This window comes from Electrophorus electricus, chromosome 5 (assembly GCF_041902795.1).
Source record: "Electrophorus electricus isolate QZ-2024a chromosome 5, ASM4190279v1, whole genome shotgun sequence".
Taxonomy (NCBI): Eukaryota; Metazoa; Chordata; class Actinopteri; order Gymnotiformes; family Gymnotidae; genus Electrophorus; species Electrophorus electricus.
This window is the reverse complement of record NC_137501.1, coordinates 10,790,722-10,817,558: the sequence shown is the minus strand read 5'-3', so window position 1 is coordinate 10,817,558 and position 26,837 is coordinate 10,790,722. Positions and strand designations below refer to the sequence as shown.

Genomic DNA, 26,837 nt, shown 5'->3' with positions numbered 1-26,837 from the left:
AAGTCAATTTGGCTACCTATAATGGAATTAAAATCACTATGCGAGTAATGAAAGGACATTTCCCCACACTTTCTATTCGGTTTTAAACCAGAAGAACAAAAACACCGTTTAACTAAATGCCTAGCATCCACCAACTGACGTCTATTTGCGACGTCTCAATTTTCCTACTAGAAACATAAAATATTTTCCTACTCAGTCATGAAATACATCGTGCTGTGAAACAGGAAACCAACAAGGGGGCACGCTGGTAACTGTTTATGACGTCAGTACTGTTGCGCAGCCGCAGCTGTAACGGTGAAAATGGTGCTCGTCAAAGAATAGTAAGTGTAATAGTCTCTCAACTATTCTTTCTTCTTGTTTATGAAATGTCTTACCAACTGAACAGTGTCGCATTGAGTGACCTGTTCGGGTCTGGTGCCTGTTTAAAGCTTCACAAACTTTTTTGGTAAGTTTCTAAACAGGATGTGGCTTGGGTGTATTCAACAACCCGCTTGCCTTATGCCTGGCCTACCGGCTTTGACAGCAAATGAGCTATTAAGAATTATTCCCACGTAGATAGCACGCAGGTGATAACTTCAAACTCCATTTCATAATATTGACTATTTACATTTATAACTTTTAAGTTAAACAGCGGATGCATTATAGCAGCTACGCTGAGGAAAAGAGAGGCGTGTTTTCCTTCCAAATTCTAGTTTCAGCCCTTTGTCATACTTGGCAGTGAAGGAGAATATAATTACCGACTTTACAAACAAGGAGGGAAAAATCAAATAAAAACAATGGTTTAACTTTGTTAAGGACGACTGGCAACTTTGTTTTGCACCTGTGGCACAAACGTGAGGCGATGCAGGCGTCTTGACTACCCCGTGATCTTCCTGCTTGATTCATTTGTCGAGTCATGGCTTAAGTGATACAGGAAAGCATACAAGTGAATCATTTTGCTCTGACGATGCTTCTCGGAGACGTTCTTAAATAGCATTATAGTGTCCACAGGAAATATCTGTAGATGTTCAGAAAGATTTGTCAGTGAACTTGTGTAGGAGCCTGCCTTTATGCTGGCATTAAAGTTATCTCTCAAAATCACAGGCATGTAGAGGCATGTGCCCTTGCAGCAGAAGATTACTCTATTTTATGCATGAGGTCTAGATTACTGTGTCCTATGGTTGAAGTTTAGATTAATATGTTTTACAGGCGAGGTTTAGATTACTGTGTTTTATGTCATGGGTTTAGATTACTGTGTTGGATACGAAGTTTGGATTACTGTGTTTTGTGGATGAGGTTTAGATACTGTTAGAGCTTCACTACTGACAAAATTTAACAAATATATAAACAAATAAATTTTGAGATGTTAATTCTGAAAATTACATGAAGATGTTGTTCAGGAGTGATATTTTATTAATAGCATAAAGTGATTCATGATTTTGAACCCACTGATCCTTGGTCTGTTGTGTATAAGGGAGATTTCCTGGCCGTGAGCTAAAGAGTGATCATAGATGTGTGTTAAGTCATAAAGATGTATAGGTGATCTTTGTTGATAACATTGGTGATTTGATGATCTTGGAAAGAGACTCTGTTAAGTGATTTTATAGTATGATTTTATAGATTTTATAGTTGAAACATGCAAAAAATGTTCTTGCTTAGTTACCGACAATGACATGTGCATGCTATTTAGTACTTTCAGCAGAGCTTATTCTGCACTAAAATATAAAATGTTTGCCCTAAAGAAGATGTAAATATTATTGCAGTTTATGGGTTGATGAGGTCTGAAACAGCAATCTAATAAGTGCATGCACTGACCAACCTTAGATAGCCTACCTCTGTTCAATGACTATTCTTTGGTGGTTTTGTTTTGCAGTGAGGTGTATTGCAATGTTATTGAGCCTTTTTTAATTGTGCAAAACAACCCTGCTACAGTAGACACCCCAAATGTTTTCCTAAATTATGTTAGCTGCTGTTTATAAATTCAGCACACTGAATACAGTTCAAATTATTCAACATCAGTTGATTTTTTCTAAGGTACTTATTGGGTTGCTGAGGTATTATATTCAACACAATATTCACTGGTTAGTCAGTGAGGCTCTCTCTGGCCTTAATCAATGTATATAATCAGGCACACACAACCTTATATGCCTTCTGGCTCTGGGGTGTATACCTGCAGAGTACCTCCTCCTAGTGAGATTAATTGAGCCTATACAATGAGCTCATTGTGGAGATGCACTTTCATATAGTCTGTCTATCAGATATCTGGTCTCTCATATCAAATTCCCTCTTTGTCAGCTCGTCCCTGCAGGACCATGCTGACACAATGAACATAACATGCACTACAGCACCAGGAAATTTGTTATGAAACCTGATGCCTATGTGTTAGGGATGACCCGCATTCCTGTTTGATTTTGTTTGTAATCCTGCAGCCTTGCTGTGCATAATCTGGCGGTTTCATGGGAAGTCGAGTTCTGTTTTAGCTCCTGTTTGTAATTTGTGCTGTAATTTGTATGATGAAGAGATACGCTTGTTAGATATTGCTGAGGGCTGCATTAGCCTCGTCTTGATTAACTTTCCTCAAATGTGTGAGCCTGTGATTGTTCCCCCTGTGATTTCAGTCTGGCTTCTCCGTTAGGAGCTGGTACCCTCGAAAGCTACAGCTATTCACTTTTTTTCTCCTCCTGTTTTTGTTCTTTTTGCCTTTCACTCTGCTGTCTGGAATTTATTAACTGAAGCATCCAAATAGTTCATTTTAAGAACTAGATAAGGCTTATGGTTTATTAAACTTACTCTTATTCTACAATTTCACTTCATACAACATTTTATTGAGGTTTTAGTTAAGAGTATGCCCTTTACTTTGTTCCCTTGTTCCTTGGTGAGGTCAAGTTGATTTTATCAGTGTGAGTAGATGAATGACAGTACAGTTTGGTCCTCAGAAGGTAGCCTTGCCTGCTAGCTCCTAAGCCTGCAGTCCACTTTCTTTATGTCAAATAATACATTATAAATAAAAATTGCCAACTAATAAATGATGACCCAGACATCAGAGAAGTGGGAGAAGTTTGCTGTTTATTTAACTGGTTTAATCTGTTCTTCTTTGCAGTCGTGTGGTCTTACCATGCACAGTTGAAGAGGTGAGATTATTTTTTTATTTTAATTTTTTTCCTTTTATGACCAAGAACATTCAAACAAGTAAACATAAACTGCTGTCAAACAGTGTGCCAGTAATGACTGAAGTGTGTAAGTGTGTAAGTGTGTAAGTGTGTAAGTGTGTAAGTGTGTGTGTGTGTGTGTGTGTGTGTGTGTGTGTGTGTGTGTGTGTGTGTGTAAGTATGTGTGCATATGTAATATCTTTGTTTGGTGCTGTGAAACCATTCACTCCCTGCTCCCCATATATGGGCATGAAATTTCACAAGCACCTTAAGTAGTTATTAGTAATAGGGACATGCTAGTTCCCATCTGTTGGCTGAGGAGCTGCCAAAGCCTGCTAGGTAGCCCTGGGTCCACTCGGTTTCTATACCAGCTGCACACTTGCTGTCTTTGCTGTCTGCTACACCCATGTGCATATACTGGATGCTGATAAGGGCCCCCAAGGAACTAGTATTTTTGAGCTGTGTGCAGGCTGGAGACTCTTATTCCAGTGCATATGTGATTGTTTGTTTACTATTCAGTCTGGATGCTGTAGAGACACACATTCACCGAACAGGCACCATGGGAAAGAAGTGTGCAGGCCTGAACTATGCCTTTAAGAACTCTTTGATCATCTACGAGTGCAGGTCTGACCTACTTTAGAATCCAAGAACCCAAAAAGTCCAGGCACCATCTGCTGTGGACCTTTCTGTGGTATAAACACTTACAACCCGATACTCGCTAGAGTAGCAAGTCCAGTAGTTGCATCGCATTGGCTTCTGTTTTGTTGAACGTTGGCATATTAAGGCGACGGGCTTTCAAAGTATTTTATACATAAACGCATAACTAAATAAATAACCAAATAAATAATGAAATGAATAACCAAATAACTCTGTATCCATGTTAGTACCAAGTGGGGCAGTTGTACTCGGTGGCAGAGGCCAGTAAGAATGAGACCGGAGGAGGTGAAGGCATCGAGGTGCTGAAGAACGAGCCTTATGAGAAAGATGGCGAGAGAGGCCAGTACACGCACAAGATCTACCATCTCAAAAGGTGTGTGTTCCTACACATGGACCCCAGCTTCCTCAAGTAGGACATGATCCTGGAACAACAGGCCTGTTAACCAATCACTGCCCTCTGATGTCATCAGCGTGCATAAACTTGTCCTGCTCCTAAAGGATTTCAGAATTTCCCCCAACACACCCGCTTGTTACAGTAAACTATTCGGTAGCACCATAATCATGTTAAAAAAAGAAATAAAAAATAAAACATGAAACATTTCAACCCAGATGCATTTGCACACTGTTTGTGAGGTTTTTATGCATCTCTAGCTACCCGTTTGACTTTAGAATTGTTTTCCAAAATAGCCACAATTCTAGGAGTAGGTAAGCTGTCACACAGCTCTGTATTTCAGTCCAATGATTTGAATAAAATCCTTGATTTACTGGAAATATCTTATGTCCTGTTTCTATGGCCGCAGTAAAGTTCCAGGCTTTGTAAGGATGATCGCTCCAGAAGGTTCTCTGGTTTTCCATGAGAAGGCTTGGAATTCTTACCCCTACTGCAGAACAAGTGAGTGATGGTTTGGATTTTTTTTCTCTGATATTTTTCTGCTTCTATTCCACCATAGAATAGAACAGCATTATAAACTATTACTGCTACCTGTTTTGTTTGTACTTGACTCTGCTCTGTATGGTTTTGTAATAATCTGTTTTTATTCTGTTGCATGTTTCATCTTTTGGCGACAGTTGTAACGGTATGTAAACTGAAACGATTATCACTACATTTTAATATATATATATATATATATATGTATATATGTGTGTGTGTGTGTGTGTGTGTGTGTGTGTGTGGGGATATGTATAGATGTATGTTTTTGATCATGATGCAGAATATGCATCACAGTATTTTAGTTACAGGTATAAATTGTTCTATGTGGCACAGATAAAATAAATTCTGAAATCAATACTGCATGAGGGCAAGTGGTCTGTATTTGAATGAAGTCATATTTATGAAGTCAATCCAACGCTATGACGGTTCTCGTGTAATACCGTCTAATGAATACAGAAGTGCATTTCTAATTGAAATTAAGATTTGGCTCCATCTACTGGTCATGTCTTTTTTTTTTCCGTTGCATGGTTCATGTATGCTCAGTTTTGATGGGCAATTACAGTAATAGTTGCTAACATTACAAAACATTGAGAACAGTTATTCTGTTTTGATTGTGAAAATACTCTGTAATATTACTCTATACTCATACTCTTGGTACAGTGGTATTATTGTATTCAGCTTTTTTGGTTGTGATTGCTATGCCTGTTCTAGAATGAATATATGAAGGATGACTTCTTCATCAAAATTGAAACATGGCACAAACCTGACCTTGGAACAATAGAGAATGTGAGTCAATGCTGTGTTCAAACTTATGCATGGATTGTTGTTCTATTTGTGTGATTTGTTGGTTTGACTATTGCAGTCGTGTTTTGTATTTAATCCATGTGTGCTTGTAGTAGTACTCTAGTGTATTTCAGAACAAGGCACATGTCACATGTGTATTTGTCTCTTTCTTTAAAGCTAAATGTACTCTGAGAGAAGAGAGAGAATCAGAAGATGGCTGCACTCTGTTATTAAAAGTAGCATAATATGGGTTTTAAGAGGAGTAACACTTATGAGTTCTTGGTGCTTAATACTATTCTGATTTATTTATTTTTTCTTATATTTGTCATGCTTGTCCATTAAAGTCACAAGCCAGCTTTCTGTTTAAACTGTGCATTGAAAGTGCATAGTAGTTTTATTAATATTGTTAATATTGTGATGATGGTAGTCTTAGTTAATACTGTTTACGATTATCACAATATTAGTCTTGGCTCATGTTTTGAACAACAGGTTCACAAGCTGGACAGTTCCACATGGAATTCCGTGGAGGTGATGCCCATTGACATAGCAGACAGGGCTCAAGTAGCCCCTGGTGTAAGTATCTATCTCTTTAGTTTGGGTGGTATACAGCTGCCTAATTGTGCTGGGGTCATCTTTCACTTCCCTGGTCCATTTTCAGTATAGCATCCTGTGCTGACAGACTGAAGACTGAAACTTGCAATGAATTGGGAAGTGATTTTCAGAGGTGATGCTAACGGAATTTTAACCAGTTGAAATGCCATTTAAACATACGATTCTTTACTGGCATCCTTTTCCTGTCTCTGTCTTCTTCTTCTTCTTGTAGTTTCAGTTTTGTTCCCTGCCACTACTGCTCGTAAGTGAAACCGATTGCTCACTAAGGGTGCATGTCATGGCAAAAACGTATGATGCAAAATATTTTTGTGTTTCTGAGTTTTTGAACAATTTTGCTCTGAAACATTGCGTCACTATATGCCATCACGAAAATGATATCATGTTGTATGAAGCAGAGGTCGACAATATGACACTATCTGTAAAAAGCACTATAGAAACACGCTTTAAGTTGATATAGTTAAATTGTTCACCTCAGAAATGAGTCCCCTTCCATTTTGAATTCCTCTTTATTGCAGCTATTTTATGCTACAAATTTGATTTTCCTGTCCTCCTTTAGTCTCTCGGATGTATTTGCAGTTTCAAAAATGCCTTGTTTTAAAAAATAAATACATATATATGTTTTTAAATGTCATTTTTAAAGAAGGTTGTTCAAATGCAAACCTCAGAATGCCACTTTTCTGCCCCCTTGTGGTAAATGTTTGTAATCATTTTCCTCATTAGATTCTAGTTCACAATAAATAAATATATATATATATATATAAATAAATTGATTCTGTACCAATTTCTGTATAATTATGAAAATTGTTGTGAAGTTACCTAATTTACATATAATAAGGAAAGTGTTTCTTTCCACCCTTCCATTAACAGGACATTAATTTCAGAATCTGAGCAAGATGATCTAGAGGTCACTTTTGAATTGTTAATTAAACTGAAAGTGAAATTTCTGCATTTTAACCCTTTTAAAGGTCAAACTGTACTTTTTTATCTGTACGAAGAGAGAAGAGAGTGAAGAGGGCAGCATATACAGATGATGTAATCAGGAATTTGTCTAATTGGCTTACAGATTTATATATAAAACAGCCAACATTTTGTGTTTGTGACCCTGCCCTTCCCATCCCCAGTTCATAATGATGCTGTTGCAAACACAACACAACTAACAGTCCCAAACAAATGATAGATGTTTTTAAATGAAAAATATTTTACATATAGGACTTGTGCATGTAGTGTTGTGATGAACAAACAGCAGGAAAGTTTTCACTGCTCCTGAAAACTTGTTGTTTTGGCAAGTGTGTTTTCTTATGTAAGTTTATGAATACTTGTATCTCCAAATGCCCACTGTGGAGGAGGAGGGTGATTGCCTTTGGCAAGACTGCTCTAATGAACTAGAATTCACCATAGTTTCTTGAACTATGTATGCGTATATGTGTACGTGTGCGCACGCATGTGTGTGGGTGTATGAGTGTGAGTATGTTCTAGCGATAGTCTCTGAGGTATACTGGCTGCCTGTGTCTGAGGGCCTTATCAGGCTCTAGCCTCAGGCATGGCTATAGGCATTGTGCTGTGAGCCTGCAACAATGAGTTAGTTAGAGTAATTAAGGCTCTGTGCAGCTACACACACACACACACACACACACACACACAACTTCTATACTCCACTTTGCATGAATTCACACCCAGCCTAATTAGTGCACAGTCACGCATTGTCCTCCAGACAGTGCATTTGGTATTAAACAGGCCAGTTTAGTGTGTGTGTCTTCACTGCTTGTTTGCTTCTCTCTGTGCAGCAAGCTGGTACAGCTGCTGTTTTTGTGTGTGTGTGCGCGCGCGCGCATCTGTGCGGGCCAGTAGAGCTGCTGTTTGGCTTCAGGCACATCATGATTTATTTACACTTGCAGGGCCCTGGAGGTGCACTTAAAATTAAAGGCGTTTCGTCCATTTATTTTAGGTGCTACATTTCCACCTCTCTACCGTTTTTATTAAAAGGAGATTCTCTGGTTGTGTGTGTGTGTGTGTGTGTGTGTGTCCATCACACTCTCTCTTCTTCTCACTTCTTACCTCCTAATTTGTGCTGACTTTGGCTCTGCCGGATCTTCATTTCAGGTGTGTGTCGGTGTGTGTCACTGCTAAGGACAAGATGGAGCAGCACAACCCCTTTGCCTTCGTGCCCATTTACTGTTTTAGTCACTGTTAACTTGCTCACTGATTATGCTCTTAAAGTGGCCATTGTGGTGCAAACGGGTGCTGAATGATCAGAAATGATGCTTTTGACTTCCACCACGTGCATTAAGCAGATACATTCTACATGTGTAGGATTACAAGACGGATGAGGATCCCGCCCTCTTCAAGTCCGCCAAGACGGGCAGGGGACCGCTGGGGCCTCACTGGAAGGTAAGCGAGATGAGCAGTACATCGGGAGGGTGGATGTGTGTTGTGTTGAGGCAGGAGCAGATGCAATGAGATCTAATGAGGTGAGCTACAGCCGTTGCACAGTAATCACACATTGTGATTTCAGTCGCAGCAAGGTTATTTGCCAGAATGTTGCGTGTAATCTGTGTAGGTCACTTTTTATCATTTGTTTTTGCAAGTGTATTTTGTTTGTACTGGGCTGGACCACTGACCCTGGAGTACCCACGCGACAGTCAGCTCCCACTGACATTTGCAGTTAAGTTGCAATCAGTCGACTGGGTTGTTAAATAAACAGCCTTATTTTTGTTTTTAAGAAAGACAAGAATATAAAAGAGTGTTGCCCAGGATCGAATGAAGTGAGCTGAATGGGCATGTGAATGGGGTGCTCATAAGAACAGACTACAGAAGCATGGTCAGCCAACAAAGATTTAACAACACTTTATAAATGTGGAGTGCAGGTGAGGGGTGATGGAGGACAGGTGAGGGGAGGGGAGATGGGACAGTAGATGGTGTTGTAAGCTTGGAGGGCAGCTGAAGGGAGAGACTAACGGAGAACATGGTCTCATGGGAGAGAGAGAGAGCTGGAGAGGGGGGCTGTGCTCTGCGACCATGCTCTGATGAAGATAAATCACTTCTATCCAGTCTCTAATTGAGCCTAATACGAATCAGTGATTGGAGCAGACGAGGCTCATCTTGTTATGGTGAGTGTGTTGGGGGGGGCCGGGGGGTTGCGCGCATGTGAGCTAGCACGAGCCGTTGCGCAAGGTGTGTTTTATGACGAACTGCAAGAGGTTTAGTTGCTCACAATAAAGTTGGACATTGATTTGCAGCCTCTCTGAAACTTAGAAATAGCTTTGTAAAACAAACACTATAATGTGCATTACAGCGCTTGTTTTACAGTGATGCTTGAAAGTTTGTGAACCCTTTAGAGGTTTCCATAATTCTGCATAGATTTGATCCAAAATGTCATTAGATTGTCACAAGTCCTAAAAAGGGATAAATGGAGCCAAATCAAACAAATGAGACAAAAATATGAGTCATTTATTTATTAAGGAAAATTATCCAATATTGCACATCTGTGAAGGTATGTGAACCTTTAAGATTAGTAGATTTGAAGGTGAAATTTGAGACATGTTGTCAGTCAGTGGGATGACAATCAGGTGTAAGTGGGCACCCACTTTTATTTAAAGAGCATGGCTCTACCGAAGTCTGATCTTCTCAACACATGTTTGTATCATGGCATGAAAAGAGGAGATTTCTGAGGACCTCAGAAGAAAAGCTGTTGATGCTTGTCAGGCTGGAAAATCCATCTCTAAAGAGTTTGGACCCCACCAATCCAGTCAGACAAATTGTATGCAAATGGAGGAAATTCAAGACCGTTATTACCCTCCCCAGGTGTGGTCGACCAGCAAATATCACGCCAAGTGCATGTAATGTAGCATGTATGTAATATGCTGTGAGTTCACAAAGGAACCCAAGGTAACTTCTAAGCAACTAGAGACCTTTCTCACATTGGCTAAGGTTAATGTTCATGAGTCCACCATCAGAAGAACACTGAAAAACACTGGTGTGCATGACAAGGTTGTAAGGAGAAAGCCGCTACTCTCCAAAAAGAATACTGCTGCCTGTCTGCAGTTTGCTAAAGCTCACAAGGCAGAAGGCCACTGGAACAATGTTTTGTGGGCAAATGAAACCAAAATAGATATTTTTGGTTTAAATGAAGAGCATCATGTTTGGTGAAAGGAAAACACTGCATTCCAGCATAAAAAGCTCACTCCTTCTGTGAAACACGGTGGTGGTAGTATCGTGGTTTGTGCCTGTTTTGCTCCATCTGGGCCAGGATGGCTTGTCATCTTTGATGGAACAATGAATTCCAAATTATACTAAAGGACAATGTCAGGCCATCTGCCTGTGAACTGAATCTCAAGAGAACATGGGTTATACAGCAATACAACAACCCTAAGCACACAAGTCATTCTACCAAAGAATGGTTAAGGAAGAATAGAGTTAAGATATTGAAATGGCCAAGTTAAATATCTTTACCTTTATCCGATAGTAATGTTGTGTATGGACCTGAAGCAAGCATTTCATGTGAGGAAACCCACCAACATAACTGAGTTGAGGCTGTTTTTGTATGGAGGAATGGGCTAAAATTCCTTCAAGCAGATGTGCAGGACTAACCAACAATTACATTTAGTAATTTATTCATGTACTAGAGGGTCAGATACTGAAAGCAAAGGTTCACATTCCATCACAGATGTGTAATATTGAATCATTTTCCTCAAAAAATAAATGAGAGTCTAAAATGTTTCTCATTTGTTTGATATGGCTCTCTTAATCTGCTTTTAGGACTTGGGTGACACTCTGAAGTTTTAGGTCAAATTTATGCAGAAATATATGTCTGAGGTCAGCTTGCTTGACTAGGTTGTTGCAACCTGAAAGCAAGATCCACATGAACGTAATATGGTTTTGGTCTACATTAATATAGCTGCACTTTGTAATTAAGTCTAACTCTCTTATTTATACATGTTTGTGGAATTAAGACGTGGCCTACCAGCAGGTGCAGATTAGGCTGCACATGTACAGTTCCATAGACATCTGCTGAAAACATAAAAATGAATCTTTGTGTATTAGAATTTTATTTATCTTGAATCTAAATTAGACACCAAGACTTGAGTGTATGATGGGTGGGTCCCTGCTTGCATAAATGTGTGTGGACACAGAAGGTAATACGCACACACGGGGCTTGCAGTTGTAAAGCCCAGGTTAAAATACCAGTTTGTAGGCTTGCGTGACTAAAAGCCTGTAGTAATGTTTCTTATTCATAAGGAATACCGTCAAATATTGTATAATTTGTTGGGGGAGTTAAAAACATAGGCTGTGTCCAAAAGGTAACCTGATGATACGGATAGAAAAACACATGGGAATACATTTAAATCCAGTCCAACCCTGAACATCACAGACAATCAAATTTATTACAGACCCGTGCCCTTGGATGTATTAGATCCAGAGTCCCTAGATGCTTCGATTTATACAAACGAGGCAGAGATTGAGCATGTCACTAAAAAAAAATTAATTTATATGGATCTGCCTGTACTTGTAGAATTATGGTGTTATGTGAGTTTTAAAGACAGACATCTATTATAGTGATATTTGAAGTACTTGGGTGTGTTGGTTAGAATCTCCATGCCCTGTAACAGTATTTCAACCTAACTTCCCCATTGAAAACTTCCTTCAGTTTCATGAGGAACCTTCACCCCCCCACCCCCACCCCAAGTCTATATATGCCCAGCCCTGCAAAAAATGGCCTATAAGCTCCTTTATGTAACAACTTTGCTATGTTGTTATTTAATTAGATCACACTCTTTTTAAGACCGAATATAAAATTGCGGCTCAGTTCCTCCTCTCTGGTGTGGCTGAGTGATCTATCTTGCTATGCACAGATGCTGCCTGCTTGTCTCCGCGTACAGCGCACACCACGGACTCCTTTGAGCCGTGTCATCAAAAACTCCACTTCTGGCCACCTTTCTTCCCCCTTTTTGCGGTGGCAGTAACTTTTGTAACCCTGGTGCAGCTTCTCTTCCCATGCGAGCCTTTGTGTACTGACTGGAGCGTCAAATGAGATGACGTGAGTGCTGATGGGATCCAAGGGTTTTTTTTGTGTTTTTTTTTTTCCCCTTCTGGGTTTGTACAAAGCTCAAAAAGGGGGAAAATATCAAATCATTAATTAAGCAGGTTTCCTCGGATGGGAGAAGTGAAAGGGCAGCATGCGCGTACACGGCTCCTCCATGTTAATAATGTAACTGACCCGCTCCCAAAAGCGACCAGCATGTCACTTTCATCGTGTTTTATCTCTGGCATGTGGCTGCGAGCAGTGTTGCTTACCAGAGCAGGTGCAGAAGGGTCTCCGCTGTGCTCTTCTTCTCGTCTTGCAGCCCCACTCGGCCCTCCGCAGCTTCTGCTCATGAAGCAAAAAAACAAGCGCCCTTTCAGCCTCCGTCTGCCTTTTACACAGCTCTTTTTATCTTCTTCCATTCCAAAGCATTACGCTTTAACAGCGTTTTAGTGCCACACTGGGAGAAGATTGTTTTTGTTTGTTTGTTTCAAGACATTTTTCTGTTTTTTCCTTTTCAGAGATTTAACAGATTTTTTTTTTTTTTTTTCACTTGTAAAAGTTTATGAAACAATCTGTTTCATTGCTGAGCAATTTTTTTGCCAAGTTTGAAAACTGTTTCAGAACAGAAGAAATTAGATCATCTTATGCTAGATGTTGTTGTTTTGGGTATATCCTTCTTTAGTCCAAAGTGTGCAACCTCTTAAAAGCTTCTGTTTTCATGTGAAATCCCAGAAAGAGCTGGTCAGTAACCCCGAGAGCCCACGCATGTGTGCCTACAAACTGGTGACCGTCAAGTTCAGGTGGTGGGGCCTACAGAACAAAGTGGAAAACTTCATTCATAAGGTACGTGGCCCACAGATCTAAAGGCTGGTGGCGTTTGCAAACCCTGACAACAGAAAAGACTTCCAGATGAAGTCTCTTCAGTCCATTAGCCTCGGTAGTGCTTTGCAAATTGTAATAATTTTGTTTAGTGTTTACAGTAGTGTTATTCTTTAGCTGTGTTCTTTAGCTGTCTAGTAGACAGGCTGTATGTCTGTCAACTAGGTAGTTTTCATTTCTGTTGTGATCTCTGTCAAGTCTTCACCAAGATGCTGACCCAGATGCTCTAGTGTTTTTAACATAATCTCCAGTAATGAATGCCTGTAAAACAGTTATGTGGTTTAAATCTTTAAAAGAGAAAGACTGATGGAAATGGCCAGTGGCTATCTTGGAACTGTTTTGAAATGAAGCCATGTGGAGGCCACTGGGAGCTGTTCCTCCGATAAAATCAGGGGAGAGATTCTAAACTGCATCTGCTTTGTCCTTCAGCAAGAGAAGCGAATCTTTACTAACTTCCACCGGCAGCTGTTCTGCTGGATTGATAAGTGGGTGGAGCTCAGCATGGAGGACATTCGAAGAATGGAAGACGATACTCAGAAAGAGCTGGAGGAGGTGTGTGTGTGTGTGTGCGTGCATGCGCGCGTGCACAAACAAACAAACACACTCATCACACACCACACACAAGACTGTGACACCCCCCTCACCCAAATAGCCCTTTGGCATTTACACCCAATCATCTCACACTAGTCCTAGTAGTTTTGTATTAATAAGGGTAATAACTGTTTTCACCAGTGACAATTTTGACATGTAGACAGCATTTAAATCATAGGTTAGAATGAGAAGTACCTAGCAGTTGGTTGTTTTCTCAACAGTTTTGTGATTACCAGTAAGCTAGCTGTTTGCGAAAGATCTCATCCACTCATTCTAGTTAGCACACTTTCATTTTGTATTTTTATATTATTTCTTTGATTAAAAAAGAGAGAAATTAGTCATCTCTGCACTCATATAATAAATCCAGGTAAGGATGAAGACATGTGCAGAAAATCTTGATGTAATCCAGTATTCACCCTGTATGTTCAATGAACCATCGTGAGATGCTAATAAAATCTCACAGGATTTTCCAGTTTCCTAGTAATGACTATGTTAATGGATTCATGGTGAAAGTATGAGATTTATGAATGTCCCTTCCAAAGCACGTATTACAACTATACAAATGAGACAGACTTGCATTAAGACACTGCATTCACTTAACTAGTATTTAAACGTTCTGGTTTAAACTGTCATATCATCATGCATATACCCCTAATTATATGTATTTTTCATCTTTTACACGTGTTCATGTATGCTATTAAAATTGTCTGATGACCACCAGTCAGTAAATGTTGTCTGCTAACATATATAAGCAGAAACCGAAGAGTCTGTAATTCCCCCCTCTTCTCTCCATTCTGTGTACCCACTCCCAGAATCACTACAGAACCAATATCTTCTTTTTACTCTGTAGTCCGTCTTGCTGGTTGCCCTGGTGTGCTAAATCTTCTGTTTTGCTGACTCTCTTCTTTCTAGATGCGTAAGAGAGGTTCAGTACGAGGCACAAAGGCAGCAGAGGACTAGCTGGAGTTTAGCTTCAAGTTATGTAGTGTAAGTTCACCCAGGAGTGGGATCGGAGCATACAACCCATCACACTAACCTAACGTCTTATCTGTCAGGGCTGCACTGGGTGGGATCTCCCAGGCACGTCTCACGTTAGAAGCACGCATGTGTGTTTGCATGTGGGTGTGCATGCATGAGTGTGTCCCTGTCTCTCTGTGACTTTCAGTATTCTATTTTTTGTAAGGGGAAGCCATTATGTGTTAGACAGTAATTGATGACATCATTATCATAATCATGGCTTCGGTGTGAATGAAGTTATGCTATCTAAACAGTTTTTAAATTTACATAAAGTTTATTCTTTGTTTTTATCACATTTTGATTTCAACTTTAATTTGTAAGTCTATTGCCACCCACTGAGTAGCTAATATAACAACCCCATAATATATCATCCAGCAACCCCCTCATATTATAACTACATGCTTCCTCCCAGACATGTAAAGTCAAGCTCCACATCTTCTCAAGACACACAACAGCTGAATGCACTTGCAGGAAAGCTGCCCTCATCAGCACATTTGAGCACACAGGTGTCCACAATTGGCTAGCATCATTGTGATTGACAGGGGACAGAGTAATAATGTCCCTACCGCCAGGAGAGCAGCGCCAGATGTGCTCCCATGGACTCCTGGCCAAGGATGGCTGTGATGTCATCGGCTCAACGCTGCGAGCCCACTATGTTTTCTGTTCTGCCACTTGGGAGCCTTACGTTAATAAAGCAAAGAAAGTAATGGTTCAGGAATAGGACAGATTCTACAAAAAAATCTACATTTCCCAAGTTTCCCATTACACCAGTTATAACTGATCAACCAAGGCTTGTTTGCTGTCCTACACATTGGTTTTGGAGTTATATGTAATGTAGATAGCAAGTAATGGAAGTCCTTCTTACTAGTAATGTTTTCTGCAAATACACACATCTTAGCACTGTTTAAGTGTGTTACAATGCACCTGGTGGTGCACAGTGAATGTGGAACATACCTGCTGGATATAAATCTTTCCTAGTATTGAACTATTCTCACACACATCTGTGGTTTATACATTAAATAACGAGTATATAGTACTGTCCAGAAATCTAAAAGCTTTATTTACAAATTATGTTGGAAGATTCTCTATTAATGAGCGTAGGTCTAGATGGCTTTGTTTAGTCTATAGCTATGTGTACTTTGTTTTATTTTTTTTGTGTCCTAGTTTTAATATCGTCAAAGTAAACACAACCCATAAACCCTATTACACACTGTGCTTCTCTCGCTGACCTGTAATTCTGTGCCTGGTAGTACAGAGGAATTTAAGAAGTGTGTGAGTAGGCTGGGAACACCTCCAGAAGGGCACTAGCTGGCTGCCCTTCCAGAATGGCACTAGCTGGTTGCCCCTCCAGCAGTCCCAGTGCACTGATGAGAGGATAAGTATGAAGTGGCTGAAGTGACTGTGAAGCATAGAGAGTAACGCTGGGTAGAGAGTAGCTCAGATCACCCAGGTAGGGGTGTTTTACTTACATATGATGATATTGAAAGATATATTGTTCCAGCTGCCACATATTCATGTACTCACTGACTTCTCCTTCTGTTTTCATTTAACGGAAATGTTCATTGTTTGTCAGAGTTTATAAATTTAGTGAGGCCTACCATTCAAGACCTTACTGTCTTAGTCAGTTACCCAGTGGCTGGTAACCAAGCTGCTTGGTTTGGACTGTAAGACTACCAAGCTCTTGAGCAGTAAACATCTTTCTTTGAAGATTAAACTTGAAAATGTTATCTTTGATTTTGTTTACATTTTAATCAAGAAATGGTTTAATAACCATAGCTGGCAAGGGGTACTGTAAACACTCTCCTGCAGTGTCTCAGGTTTGTGTGGTTGAAACAGCTATATCTCTTTGAGCAGTTCTCTTTCACGCGTGGAACTGAACACACTTTTTGGTTTATGATTGCTGATTGCACTTCTCATGCTATTTGAAAAGCCCCTTCCAGAGTTGTTGATGCATTCCAAGGCAATTCGATTTTTGGCTCCTCTAATGTAAAACAACCACACAGCAACCAAGACTCACAAAGAGTAGAAGTGAAATTCCTCTGAATAGATTGTGAAAGGGATGAATGAACTGAGTACATGGTGATGGGACATACCTTTTGAAATGAATGTCTGCAAGATGCCTGTTTGGGCAGCACGCTAAACTCATCTGTCCACTTTTGGCCGTAGTCCTAACACACAAAAATGCGCGTGTGTTCACATTTCAAGATGTTTCTTGAGGGCTCATTAACATACAAATGGAATTCTGTACTTGAAATACACCTGTGCCATGTTTGCAAATGAGGAACGTCGGGGCGGGACGACGGAGAACGGCTGGAATGTTGGAATATTCATTGGTTCTGTCTCCCATCTCTGCTTACAGCTAGGCTATTTTGAATCAGTTTGTCTGTTTAAGAATTCTGATATGGGCCCATCGAATTTGACAGCTAATTGGCTTTTTGAAGTTGTCAGGCCTTCCCATGTTTCAAATCCTTAGATAAAAGTACTGGATCTTCTATGTAATCGGTAGACAGAATTGAAACTTTGTTGAATTGGGTTTTCTATTATAGGATTTTTTATGAATTTGATTAGTTGTAATATATTTCATATTGGATTTACCATCCATAACTTGAAATTTACTTTTAAAAACATTCTGCAATTTCTCTGAGGTTTCAGGTAAGTTATTTTGGTGGAAAACTTCAGAAAACATATTACTGGTGCATTTTCAATGTGCAGATGCTACTGACACTGCAGTACATGTTTTAGATCCCTCCCAGTTGTGCTCATGTGGCTGTTCACAGCAGTGCTCTGAAGCTGGAGGAAGCATAGCAAACTAAAGCCTTTAACTGGTTTTCCTGAGCCAAAACTATCCAATGTTAAACATTGACCAAACTTTAGACTTCATTTGTTGGTGTGATTCATTAGCTGTCGGACTGTTAATATCAAATATGGCTTTCATCCATTATAAAATGGGTTTCATCTACTTTTCCTGTTCGACAGCTTCGCAAAAAAAAAGTGCAAGGAACTAGCGCTGCCGACGACGAATGAGACCACCCTTCCAAACCCACCCACTACCATGACAATGGAGAAAAGCAACTGAAGACTGGCATTCATCTGTAGGCAACATTCAACAGTCTCTTGCCAAAATCAGGAGGGAGGTTATAACTGATAGAGCAATTGGACCCCCCTGCCTCCATGATGACAGAATCACTTTGTGTCAAGCAAGTAAGCAATGCTTTTAAACATAATGCCTTTATCACAGGAGCCTCAACATAGAAAAGCCAACGGCAGTCCTGCCTCTGTCTCAAAAAAAATGACAATCCCCAAAATAAGAAGGGAGGGGGAAAAAAAAATAAGTTTGAGGTATGGCTATGAAAGGACCAAATTTTCTTGGGTAAACATTCTTTTGGTATGATTCTTCAAGAATCATAGGCCTGAAGTTGGGTCTCTTGCCTGTTAACTCTTTACCTCGCTACATCACTTTTGATGTGGGATCTTATTTCAGTGTTTAGTTTTTGCATTCTTTCATTTTCTCTTTCGCACTCTCTCTCTTTTTTTCTGTGTGTATGTGTGTTGAATAGCTGAAGCTGTTTTCGGAGGTTTCCCTTCAGGGCAGGGTTGTGCCTGTCATTTTGCAGTTCTTCTCCTGTCTTTCCCTGCCTTGGCCGTTACTGAGAGATAATCCCTTCCCCACACTTTTACTCCAAAGTACTCAACCATGCACACAAATGAATTCAAATGAACACACATACACTCCTGCATAGACACACAGACACAACCGCAGTCCCAGGTGTCAATGCCTTCATGATGACATGTCTTTCATAAGCTTTATTGGGGCAAATCTGCACAGGTTGTCAGTCACTGTTTGCATTTTGCTTGTGCTTTGCTCCATGTCCTCTTTGCAGGTGCCTTCTGATAGAGTAGCGTAAAATGTCTTTGATGGTCACCAACCGCATGCCAGTCACCCTCTCAAACCTGACCCTTGAACCTGTAATGTGTACATGGACTTCTTGAATTCCAGAAGAGTATCAGCATTCTAACCTTGTAGAACCAGAAGTGTGTGTGTGTGTGTGTGTGTGTGTGTGTGTGTGTGTGTGTGTGTGTGTGTGTGTCTCTCTCTCTCTCTCTCTCTCTCTCTCTCTCTCTCTCTCTCTCTCTCTCTCTCTCTCTCTCTCTCTCTCTCTCTCTCTCTCTCTCTCTCCATATATCTGTGTGTATGTATATGTATAAAAAATATATATATATAAAAATTTGTGCCTTATTTGGTCCTTACTTATGTTTTTTTGGGTGGGAAAGATCATATCACTTCACTTTTATATGAAAAATCATATCCTTCACTTTTTGGTGACACCTTTTTTAAATGCTTTTTTCATTGTTCCATGAAGTTTAGACTTCTGAAAACCTTATTAAATGCACTAAATTGCTTTTAGATTCCAAACAGGGTATTAACCTCCAGTTTGTAGAGTTCTTTTCTCAGGGCCCAGTCTTTATCTGAATAATAATAATGCTAAAACCTTTGTCCTCTGTATAGTTGGAGTTGCCCTTAAGTTGCCTTAAAACTAAACCATCGGAGCCTCAATACGTACAGCCTACTGTCTTTAATGTTAGCTCGGCATGGCCCCATTATCACCTCAACTTGTGGTTTTTGTGAGCATGTTGGAGAGTGCGCTGCAGTCCTTTTTTTTAATTTTTATTTTTTTAATTTTTATTTTTTTTCACTTATTTACAAACTAAACCTACATTGCCTGTCAACAGTGATCCAGCACAGTCTGTGCCAAAGGCTGCCTGATGATGTACTAATGGGAAAACACAAACATTTAATAGTGGTGTAATTCTTACCATTTCATGCATAAATCTAGTCCCAGAAAATTTGGGGATGGTTGTAATTTCAATTACTGGTAGTGGGAGGCCTTGGGTGAATAAAAAGTAATATATTTAGGGAAAAATGCAATAAATACTCTCTGTGCATTCCCCCTTGGCACAAACTCTCAGGGGCAGTAAGGACACACCTTCTTAAATAAGCATCACAGCACCAGGGGCTTTTTTTGATATGCCTCTATCTTTTAGGTTCTACATATAGTACCTATATTAACATACTTACCTGTTTTTCTCCTGTGTCATAATGGTTTGAAGAGCTTACTGTTAATGTTTACAGTGAGTCTGAATCAGTTTCTACCAAATTGTATCTCATACTTCCTCTGCTGAATTGAAAAGGGAGTTTTATTCAGTAAGCTTTAATCCCTTGACCTCTGAAGCACAAAAGGGTTTTGACAAACAGACTACATAACAATGTAATTATATTTGTGCAGTACAGACAGTAGAAGATAAAACAGAACAGTTTGAGACATCATGATTCTGTGTGTAGTTACATTTCTTTTACGAAAGCAACCCTCGGTTTATAAGAACTTTGACGCTCCCAACCACTGTCTCGTTTTCACTGAGGTGACACCGCTATATAAAGATCTGACATCTACACTCCTGAAGGTCCCAGGTGAAGGGGTATCTGGACCTGGTTTATATTCTTTTGTTTTCAGCACAATCATGGCTGCGACTTGTCATCATGTACGCTAATCAAAGAACCATGAAATCCTGTAAGTTGGCTTGTTACAACGGTGAAAGCATTCTCATGAATGTACACTTTACTTCCTGTTCTCCTGTAGTTTTATTTTTCTTCCTGGCTTATAAAAAGAGTTCTTAATTGTTCATTAAATTTCGATAGAAATAATACTGACTTCTTGTTTTTATTGTCCAACTACTTTGTTTACATGTGTTTACTGTTTACCTATGTTTATATTTTGGTTTTAATAAAGCAGATGTAGTAAATATGCAGGTCTGTTTGTTTACTTGTGTTCTGTGTAAGGGTAACAGCATGTGGGGTTTTAAAGGCTGTAATGGTTTTCATTTAATGTACTTCTATCAATCACTATTCTCAAAGTGATGTTTTCCTCATTATTTTGTGGTTAATCAAAAGACTTTCATTTAAACTGAATTCAATAAATTTAATCACAATTTAATCCATTTATTGTGAATTAGTGATGTAACGTTTGCTTGCTTGATGCATCAATGGCATCATATATTATTGAAAAAAATCACATTGTAGTATAGCAAAATTTGATTAATCGCCAAATATTGAGCCATTGCTTGCCAAATTTAAATTGTCGGCAACAGCTAATGTTTACACCCATAGTTCTGTGTGGAGTTATTTATTGTTCTTTATTATTGCACACACTCCAACTAAGCGTGGGTCTTCATGCATGCCTGACTGCAAGCAAGAGCTTTCTTGTACATCTTGAGTCTTGCTCAGATTTGATGTTTGTAGCTGGAAAAGGAAGATGTGAGAATCAGGTTCACATGTATGCATCATACATCCGGCTACGATCTGTCTTCTCTTACTGAAAAGCTTGTAAATAAAGGGTGGAAGATGTACACTCATCACCCACTTTATTAAAAACACCCTGCAGTACAGTTAGAAATGATGGCCCATCTGTTAACCATCATCTAACTCTGACTTGGTCAGCATCTGACTAGAGATCTGCTGTTACTTGGATATTTATGAGTAGCACACCAGCCCTGCAGTTACACTGCTGTTCCTCATATACTCACATCAGCACAGCACACACCATCATGTTTGTCATTTGCTATATTGGGAATGATCCCCCAGTCAGATAATATCTAATAAGCAGTGGTCCTGTTGTGAGAAACTGGCCAACGAACGGTGCAAACCTCAACAGTGAGCAATTGTATACCATCAAAATCCTCCTATAAGATAGGTATCCCTGTCTGTGTTGTACATCTGGTGTTGGGTAGTCTAATTTTCATAATGTTATTGGAGCTATATACAAGAGGTGTTTATGATGTCGATATTCACAAACATCTATTGTATGCACTTTTTTTTTAATGATCTCAAAATAATGTAAATATACGCAATTCCTGTTTACATTTGTTTGCAATTAGAATATACTTCTTTTATCTTGCAGCTTGTGGTTGGGTGTGTGACCTCTGCCTGTAGCCATCTCTGGGAGACCGGGGGCCAGGAAAAACCAGCCAAATCGGCACACAGTGCACAGGAAAAGTATCCAGTCTGCCCTTAGAGATATCCTGTCGGCTGGTTCCTCTCCTCCTCCCTCTCTTCCCCCCCCCCCCCCCCCCCCCTTTGGCTAAGGAAGAATAGTCATGAGAGTGACCACACGGAAAGTGGGCTATCTGTAGCAGCAGACTTTCATTTTGTGAGGTTAGTTTTAAAATACTGTTTCTAAATGAAGTAAGAGGGGAGGGAGACCTTCCATACCCATTGTCTGTGTGTCCAAGAGCTTTTCTCAGGTCGCCAGGATGTTGACTATTTTTGCCTGGCTGAAGTCAGTGCTTGGAGTTTGTTTTCTCCCAGATACCTCCAACTCCACATGTTTCTGACGTAATAGGGTTTTATACACAAATGTGTGTGTGTGTTCTTGACATATTAGAAGGGACGTGCTGCGCAGTGCATCAATTAAACAGAAGCGTGACTAGAAGACAACTCAGTCTGAATTGTTGCTTTTGTCATTCTATTCATCAAAACAGGCGATAGCAGAGAGTCATTAACCAACCAAGTGGAGCGGGGCCTCTGTATGCAGGCTGGAGGTCAGGACCCTGGTGTGGCCACTGGAGCCGGACTTGCGCAGGGCCGCCTGTTTCCCCCCCGTGTGACCCGCTGTTGTTTCTGGCCTCCTGCACTACAGCTGTGATGCAAAAGGCACACTTCCTCCTTCCTACACATCAACACTGGCTAGCGTCAGGCCCTAGAGAATCTCACTTATTCCTTCCTTCAGAGAGCTGGGGAGAAGCTGGAGAAAAGTGTTGTTGTTTTTGGGGTTTTTTTTGTTTTTGTTTTTTTTTGAATGGCAAGAATAGTTTTGGCCATTTATAGAGCCTCGGACTGTAATGTTCTGAAATTCAAGATTTTTCATATTATTAATGGGGTGAGCATTGTCTAAACACACATGGCACATATAGCTTAAATAAATAAATAACACCCATCATATGATAAGCCCCCTCAGTGCTGTTCATGTTTTTGCAATCAGTCCAGACCATATATTTTCTAACATCTGACAGAGATGGTCTTCTGAAACCATAAACAACCATTCTGCCAAAAGAAAACACTGGCACATGCACACACAGATTCACCTATCCTTTTTCTCTGCTCTTGTTCATGCACAACCACTTTCCTCTGGATGACAGATGCTGCTTAACCCCCATGCCCCGTTGCTCTGAAATGGTGGCTCTTGACTGACAGTATTGGAGAGGACTCAGAGAAATGCAACCAGTTTCCCCTCAGCACAGGAAGCCATTTCCTGTAAAAAAAAAAATGGAAGGAACCAACCCAGTGGGTGTGACCCATGGGGTGATGTATGCACATGAGGACAAGTAGAATCAAAGCACGCTAATACAGCTGCTTGACCGCTGTCTTGTGCCTCTGTCAGGGTTATTAAGACAAATAGGAGTTAAAAGCCTATAAAATGAGGGATGTGTTTCCTGGTGGAAGATGTTGAGGACATGGAGGGGGGATAGAATCTGAAATTGGGTTTACTTAGTTTAGCTTAGTTTAGTTTAGTTTAGTTTAAGTTAGCAGTTGAGGGTGTAGGTCAAATCTTTCCATAAGCAGTGGTTAAAGTCAAACATTACTCAATCAGGTAGACTAAAAGGGTTTCCTTAAAAAAATCTGTAGCTAAAAACAAGAAAGTAGCAAATGCCAAATACCAAATGGCAAAGGAGCCGTGTGTATGGTAAAGGAGCTATGTGAATGACTTCTTTTCTATTTTGGTTGAGATACTAGCCATTGATTTAGGCATTTATTTTTATTTGTGTAAGCTGTGAATCTTATCAAAAATGAATTGGTTATTGCATTTTCATTTGTAAAATAAACTAGATTTTTTCAGTGTATATATTGTAACAATATTTATTTACATGTATTTATTTACATTTTACATTACTGTAAAATCAGCTTGCTTAACAGAGCTAAACAAGCTGGTGAGGAGTATAGTGGCTGTGTGTGACAGCACTGCTGTGGCCCTTAGTGGGGGGGGGGGTGCGTATAGTGGCTGTGTGTGACAGCACTGCTGTGGCCCTTAGTGGGGGGGGGGGGTGCATATAGTGGCTGTGTGTGACAGCACTGCTGTGGCCCTTAGGCGGGGAGTACAGTGCAGATCATGTCTGTTTCCACTGGGCAGCATCATTAGTTTAAAGTGACTGGTAGGCACTCTCTAGGCCATGAAGAGGCTTCATTTGGACACCTTGTCCTTCTCTCTCTCTCTCGCTCATTCTCACTCACTCACTCTCTCTCTCTCTCTCTCTCTCTCTCTCTCTCTCTCTCTCTCTCTCTCTCTCTCTCTCTCTCTCTCTCTCTCTCTGTGTGTGTGTCTGCGTGTTTGAGAGAGAGAGAGAGAGAAAGAGACAGACAGGCTCTAGATTCCAGTCATAGTGGTTGACATAACTACAGTATGTAATTTTATAAACACAACTGATTAAAGTTCGCTGTCTGTCTAGCACTGTTTTGAACAACTGTTCAGTAAATTTATTTGCTAATCAGCTAAACATGGCAAGGGCCATGGTGTGTGGCTGAAATTCTTAGAGAAGAAACAGCTAGTTAGGCTTCTAATGCATGCTCTCAGAACATTTGTTTTACACATGGACGATACCCACGTTGGCAGAGTAAAAATTACACAAGGTAAAAACTTTCTGGCGATGTGGTGTTCTCAGTTGAATCCATCTAACTGAAGACAAAATAAATCACTGAATACATCTAAATTAATATAAACTCACTTCATTCTCAACCATGGCTATTTCGCGCCTCTAAGCAAAACTAGCGGTACCCTAATGCAACTATCAGAACTGGGACTGAGTCTTGCAGATCCAGTTTAGCCCTTTGTAGTCTGTTCACCACATAAACGCTAGATGGCACTGTGTCTGTTTAACAGACGTTCCATTGTGAAGTCATTCTGAAGGCTTTTACAGAGAAGTCTCCCGAGAGATGAATTTAATACCCAAGCTCTCTCTGAAAAGAAGCGAACGCGATCAAGCCCAAAATTTGCTGTTGAGATTCCTTAACAGATTCCGTTAGAGTGCGTTATAGAGGGTATTCATACTTGAGCAGAAAGCGTTTGAACAGAGAGAGAAAAAAAAAGTATTTTGAAAACTTATTGAGCATGTGACACAGGCCTAATATAGATTTTGCTCCTTATTTCACTCATTTCACATCTGTTCTGCGGTACGCCACATCTTCGCAAACATCGACTGAGTTGGCCAGAGCTAGCCAATAAGGATTTGTATATTTATTATGAATTAATTTATTTACATTTTCCAACGCATGTCGCTGGAGTTTGTTATTTGTAGTAGCTCCGGGCCTAACTAAATCAAATTTAGACTACGTAGGATATTGTCTATGTAAAAACTTTTTAAAAACCCATCACATCAATCATTTAATTGTGCCACATTATAGTTCCCAAATGTACTGTTTCAAGCTTCTCTATTTCTGGGCGCCGCCTGGGGTGTCTGGACGAGAACAGGAACGTAGACATGCCAGGGCCCTTACGTACAGCAAACCTCGAGGTGTGTCCGTTTGTCTTTTCTTGAGCTCACCTGATGGGCGCTTCTATTTTGTCCCGTCATGAACCGTGTAGCCTCCGAAGGGAAACAAAGCGAAACACAACAAGTCCTTATTAGTTTAATAATATAACCAACATTATTAGTCCAATATTGACCAGAATTTTCTCCGTCCGTTTTCTGTCTGACAGGCACAAAAGCATAATCGTATCATTTAGCTGCATTTTTCCAATGCGTTCATAATTCAGATTGAATTGGCAATGTATTTAAAAACTGAAGAAGAATAAGTTCTAGTAGCCTGTATGTGGTTTACAGAGAGGAAGTAGCCTACGTCCTCTAACATAGTTTACTGAATGTATATGCAGTAATTGTTTATTTGGATTGTAGACAAATTAATAATGCTTTAAGTTACAAACTGAAGATATCAGTGCTGTGTTGTGGTACTGTGCTTTGTAGGCTATTAGAATCATCCTCTCTCTCTCTCTCTCTCTCTCTCTCTCTCTCTCTCTCTCTCTCTCTCTCTCTCTCTCTCTCTCTCTCTCTCTAATTATCTAATCAAAGTGATCAAAGAGCCCACACTTTATTTTACTCTGATAATATTTACTAAATTACCAAGATACTAAACAGGTAAATGTTCTGCAGATTATGGTCTTACAAATGTACCTGGAACAGTCGGCGCAGCTTCGTCAACTTTTCTCCACACTGAAATCTAGTTTAATTGTGGCCATATCAGATCACTGGCACACGTAACGCCTTTTGTCACATTTAACCACTATTATCAGTAAGGCTTCTATATCGATTAGTATTGTTTTATTTATTTACTCACAACAGTCTTGGCATAGACACGGCTAGCAGTGATACAGAAAAACTCAATTATTTACTTAATGCTGAAATAGATAAAAGTCCCTCTAATGTGAATCTTATACGAAAAACTATAAAGAGCACTCTTTCCCATTGTCTTTTTACACTGCAAAAACGTACACGGAGACCCCAAAGCAACGGGCTGTCAATAGGTTACGTTAAATTGGATTAATTTATAAGGTAAACAGAATTATGTTAATATATCTATTAATCTGAATGGAAATGTTAATTCGTTGTTTGAAATGCGTTAACAATACAAACTCCAGGCGGTGATTACGCCGCACATTTGTTTGACCAAAGCCTTTGTCAACCAGTTTCACGCAGGGGCCAGTGTTTCTGTTGTTAGACATTGTAAAAGAAAAGAAAAATATCTATTATGTAAAACAATGCTTTCTGCCTTTTACGGATCCTTTCTGTAGCGAAGTTGTTATACATACTGTAAGTAACAACGCTATGGTTATACAAATACACATGTAAACTTTATCATCTAGATTACGCTGGTATATTACATTACTAATAATATATTAAACGTACAGCGGAGGTAGCCTACAACAGAACATGAATCACACCTGATATGTTTTAAAAATCCATGCAAAACCATGGCCAAAAAAAGAGAAAAACTTCTTCTCTTAAGCCGAATTTCTGTGGGAATTCCACCACACGTTGCATCCAGTCTAACACCCCGCCACCTTAAGAGATTGTCCCTCCCTCGACGCCGTAACTCCCGCGTCTGCGATTGGCTAGTCTCGCCAACAGAGTAGCTTGCAGAAATGCAAAACTTGTTGCTGGTTCTCTGAAACGCGCT

General features: G+C 39.9%; 1 protein-coding gene and 1 long non-coding RNA gene across 2 annotated transcripts; one reads left to right on the top strand and one right to left on the bottom strand.

Annotated features, from left to right (window-relative positions):
* The first annotated feature begins 240 nt into the window (after positions 1-240).
* On the top strand, positions 241-20,321 carry LOC113589682 (phosphatidylinositol transfer protein beta isoform). Its single transcript, XM_035530139.2, has 12 exons — positions 241-320; positions 3,080-3,110; positions 4,013-4,158; positions 4,586-4,677; positions 4,854-4,861; positions 5,428-5,502; positions 5,989-6,072; positions 8,422-8,499; positions 12,866-12,976; positions 13,442-13,564; positions 14,516-14,590; positions 17,597-20,321. The coding sequence occupies exons 1-11, from the start codon at positions 301-303 to the stop codon at positions 14,561-14,563; spliced, it is 816 nt and encodes a 271-aa protein (XP_035386032.1). The 5' UTR covers positions 241-300; the 3' UTR covers positions 14,564-14,590; positions 17,597-20,321.
* A 7-nt stretch (positions 20,322-20,328) lies between these two features.
* LOC145657859 (uncharacterized) lies at positions 20,329-26,830 on the bottom strand. The gene is made up of 3 exons (XR_014123765.1): positions 26,602-26,830; positions 25,208-25,249; positions 20,329-20,915 (listed from the first exon to the last, which is right to left on the bottom strand). It is a non-coding gene; the product is annotated as an uncharacterized LOC145657859 (long non-coding RNA).
* Between the last annotated feature and the right edge of the window lie 7 nt (positions 26,831-26,837).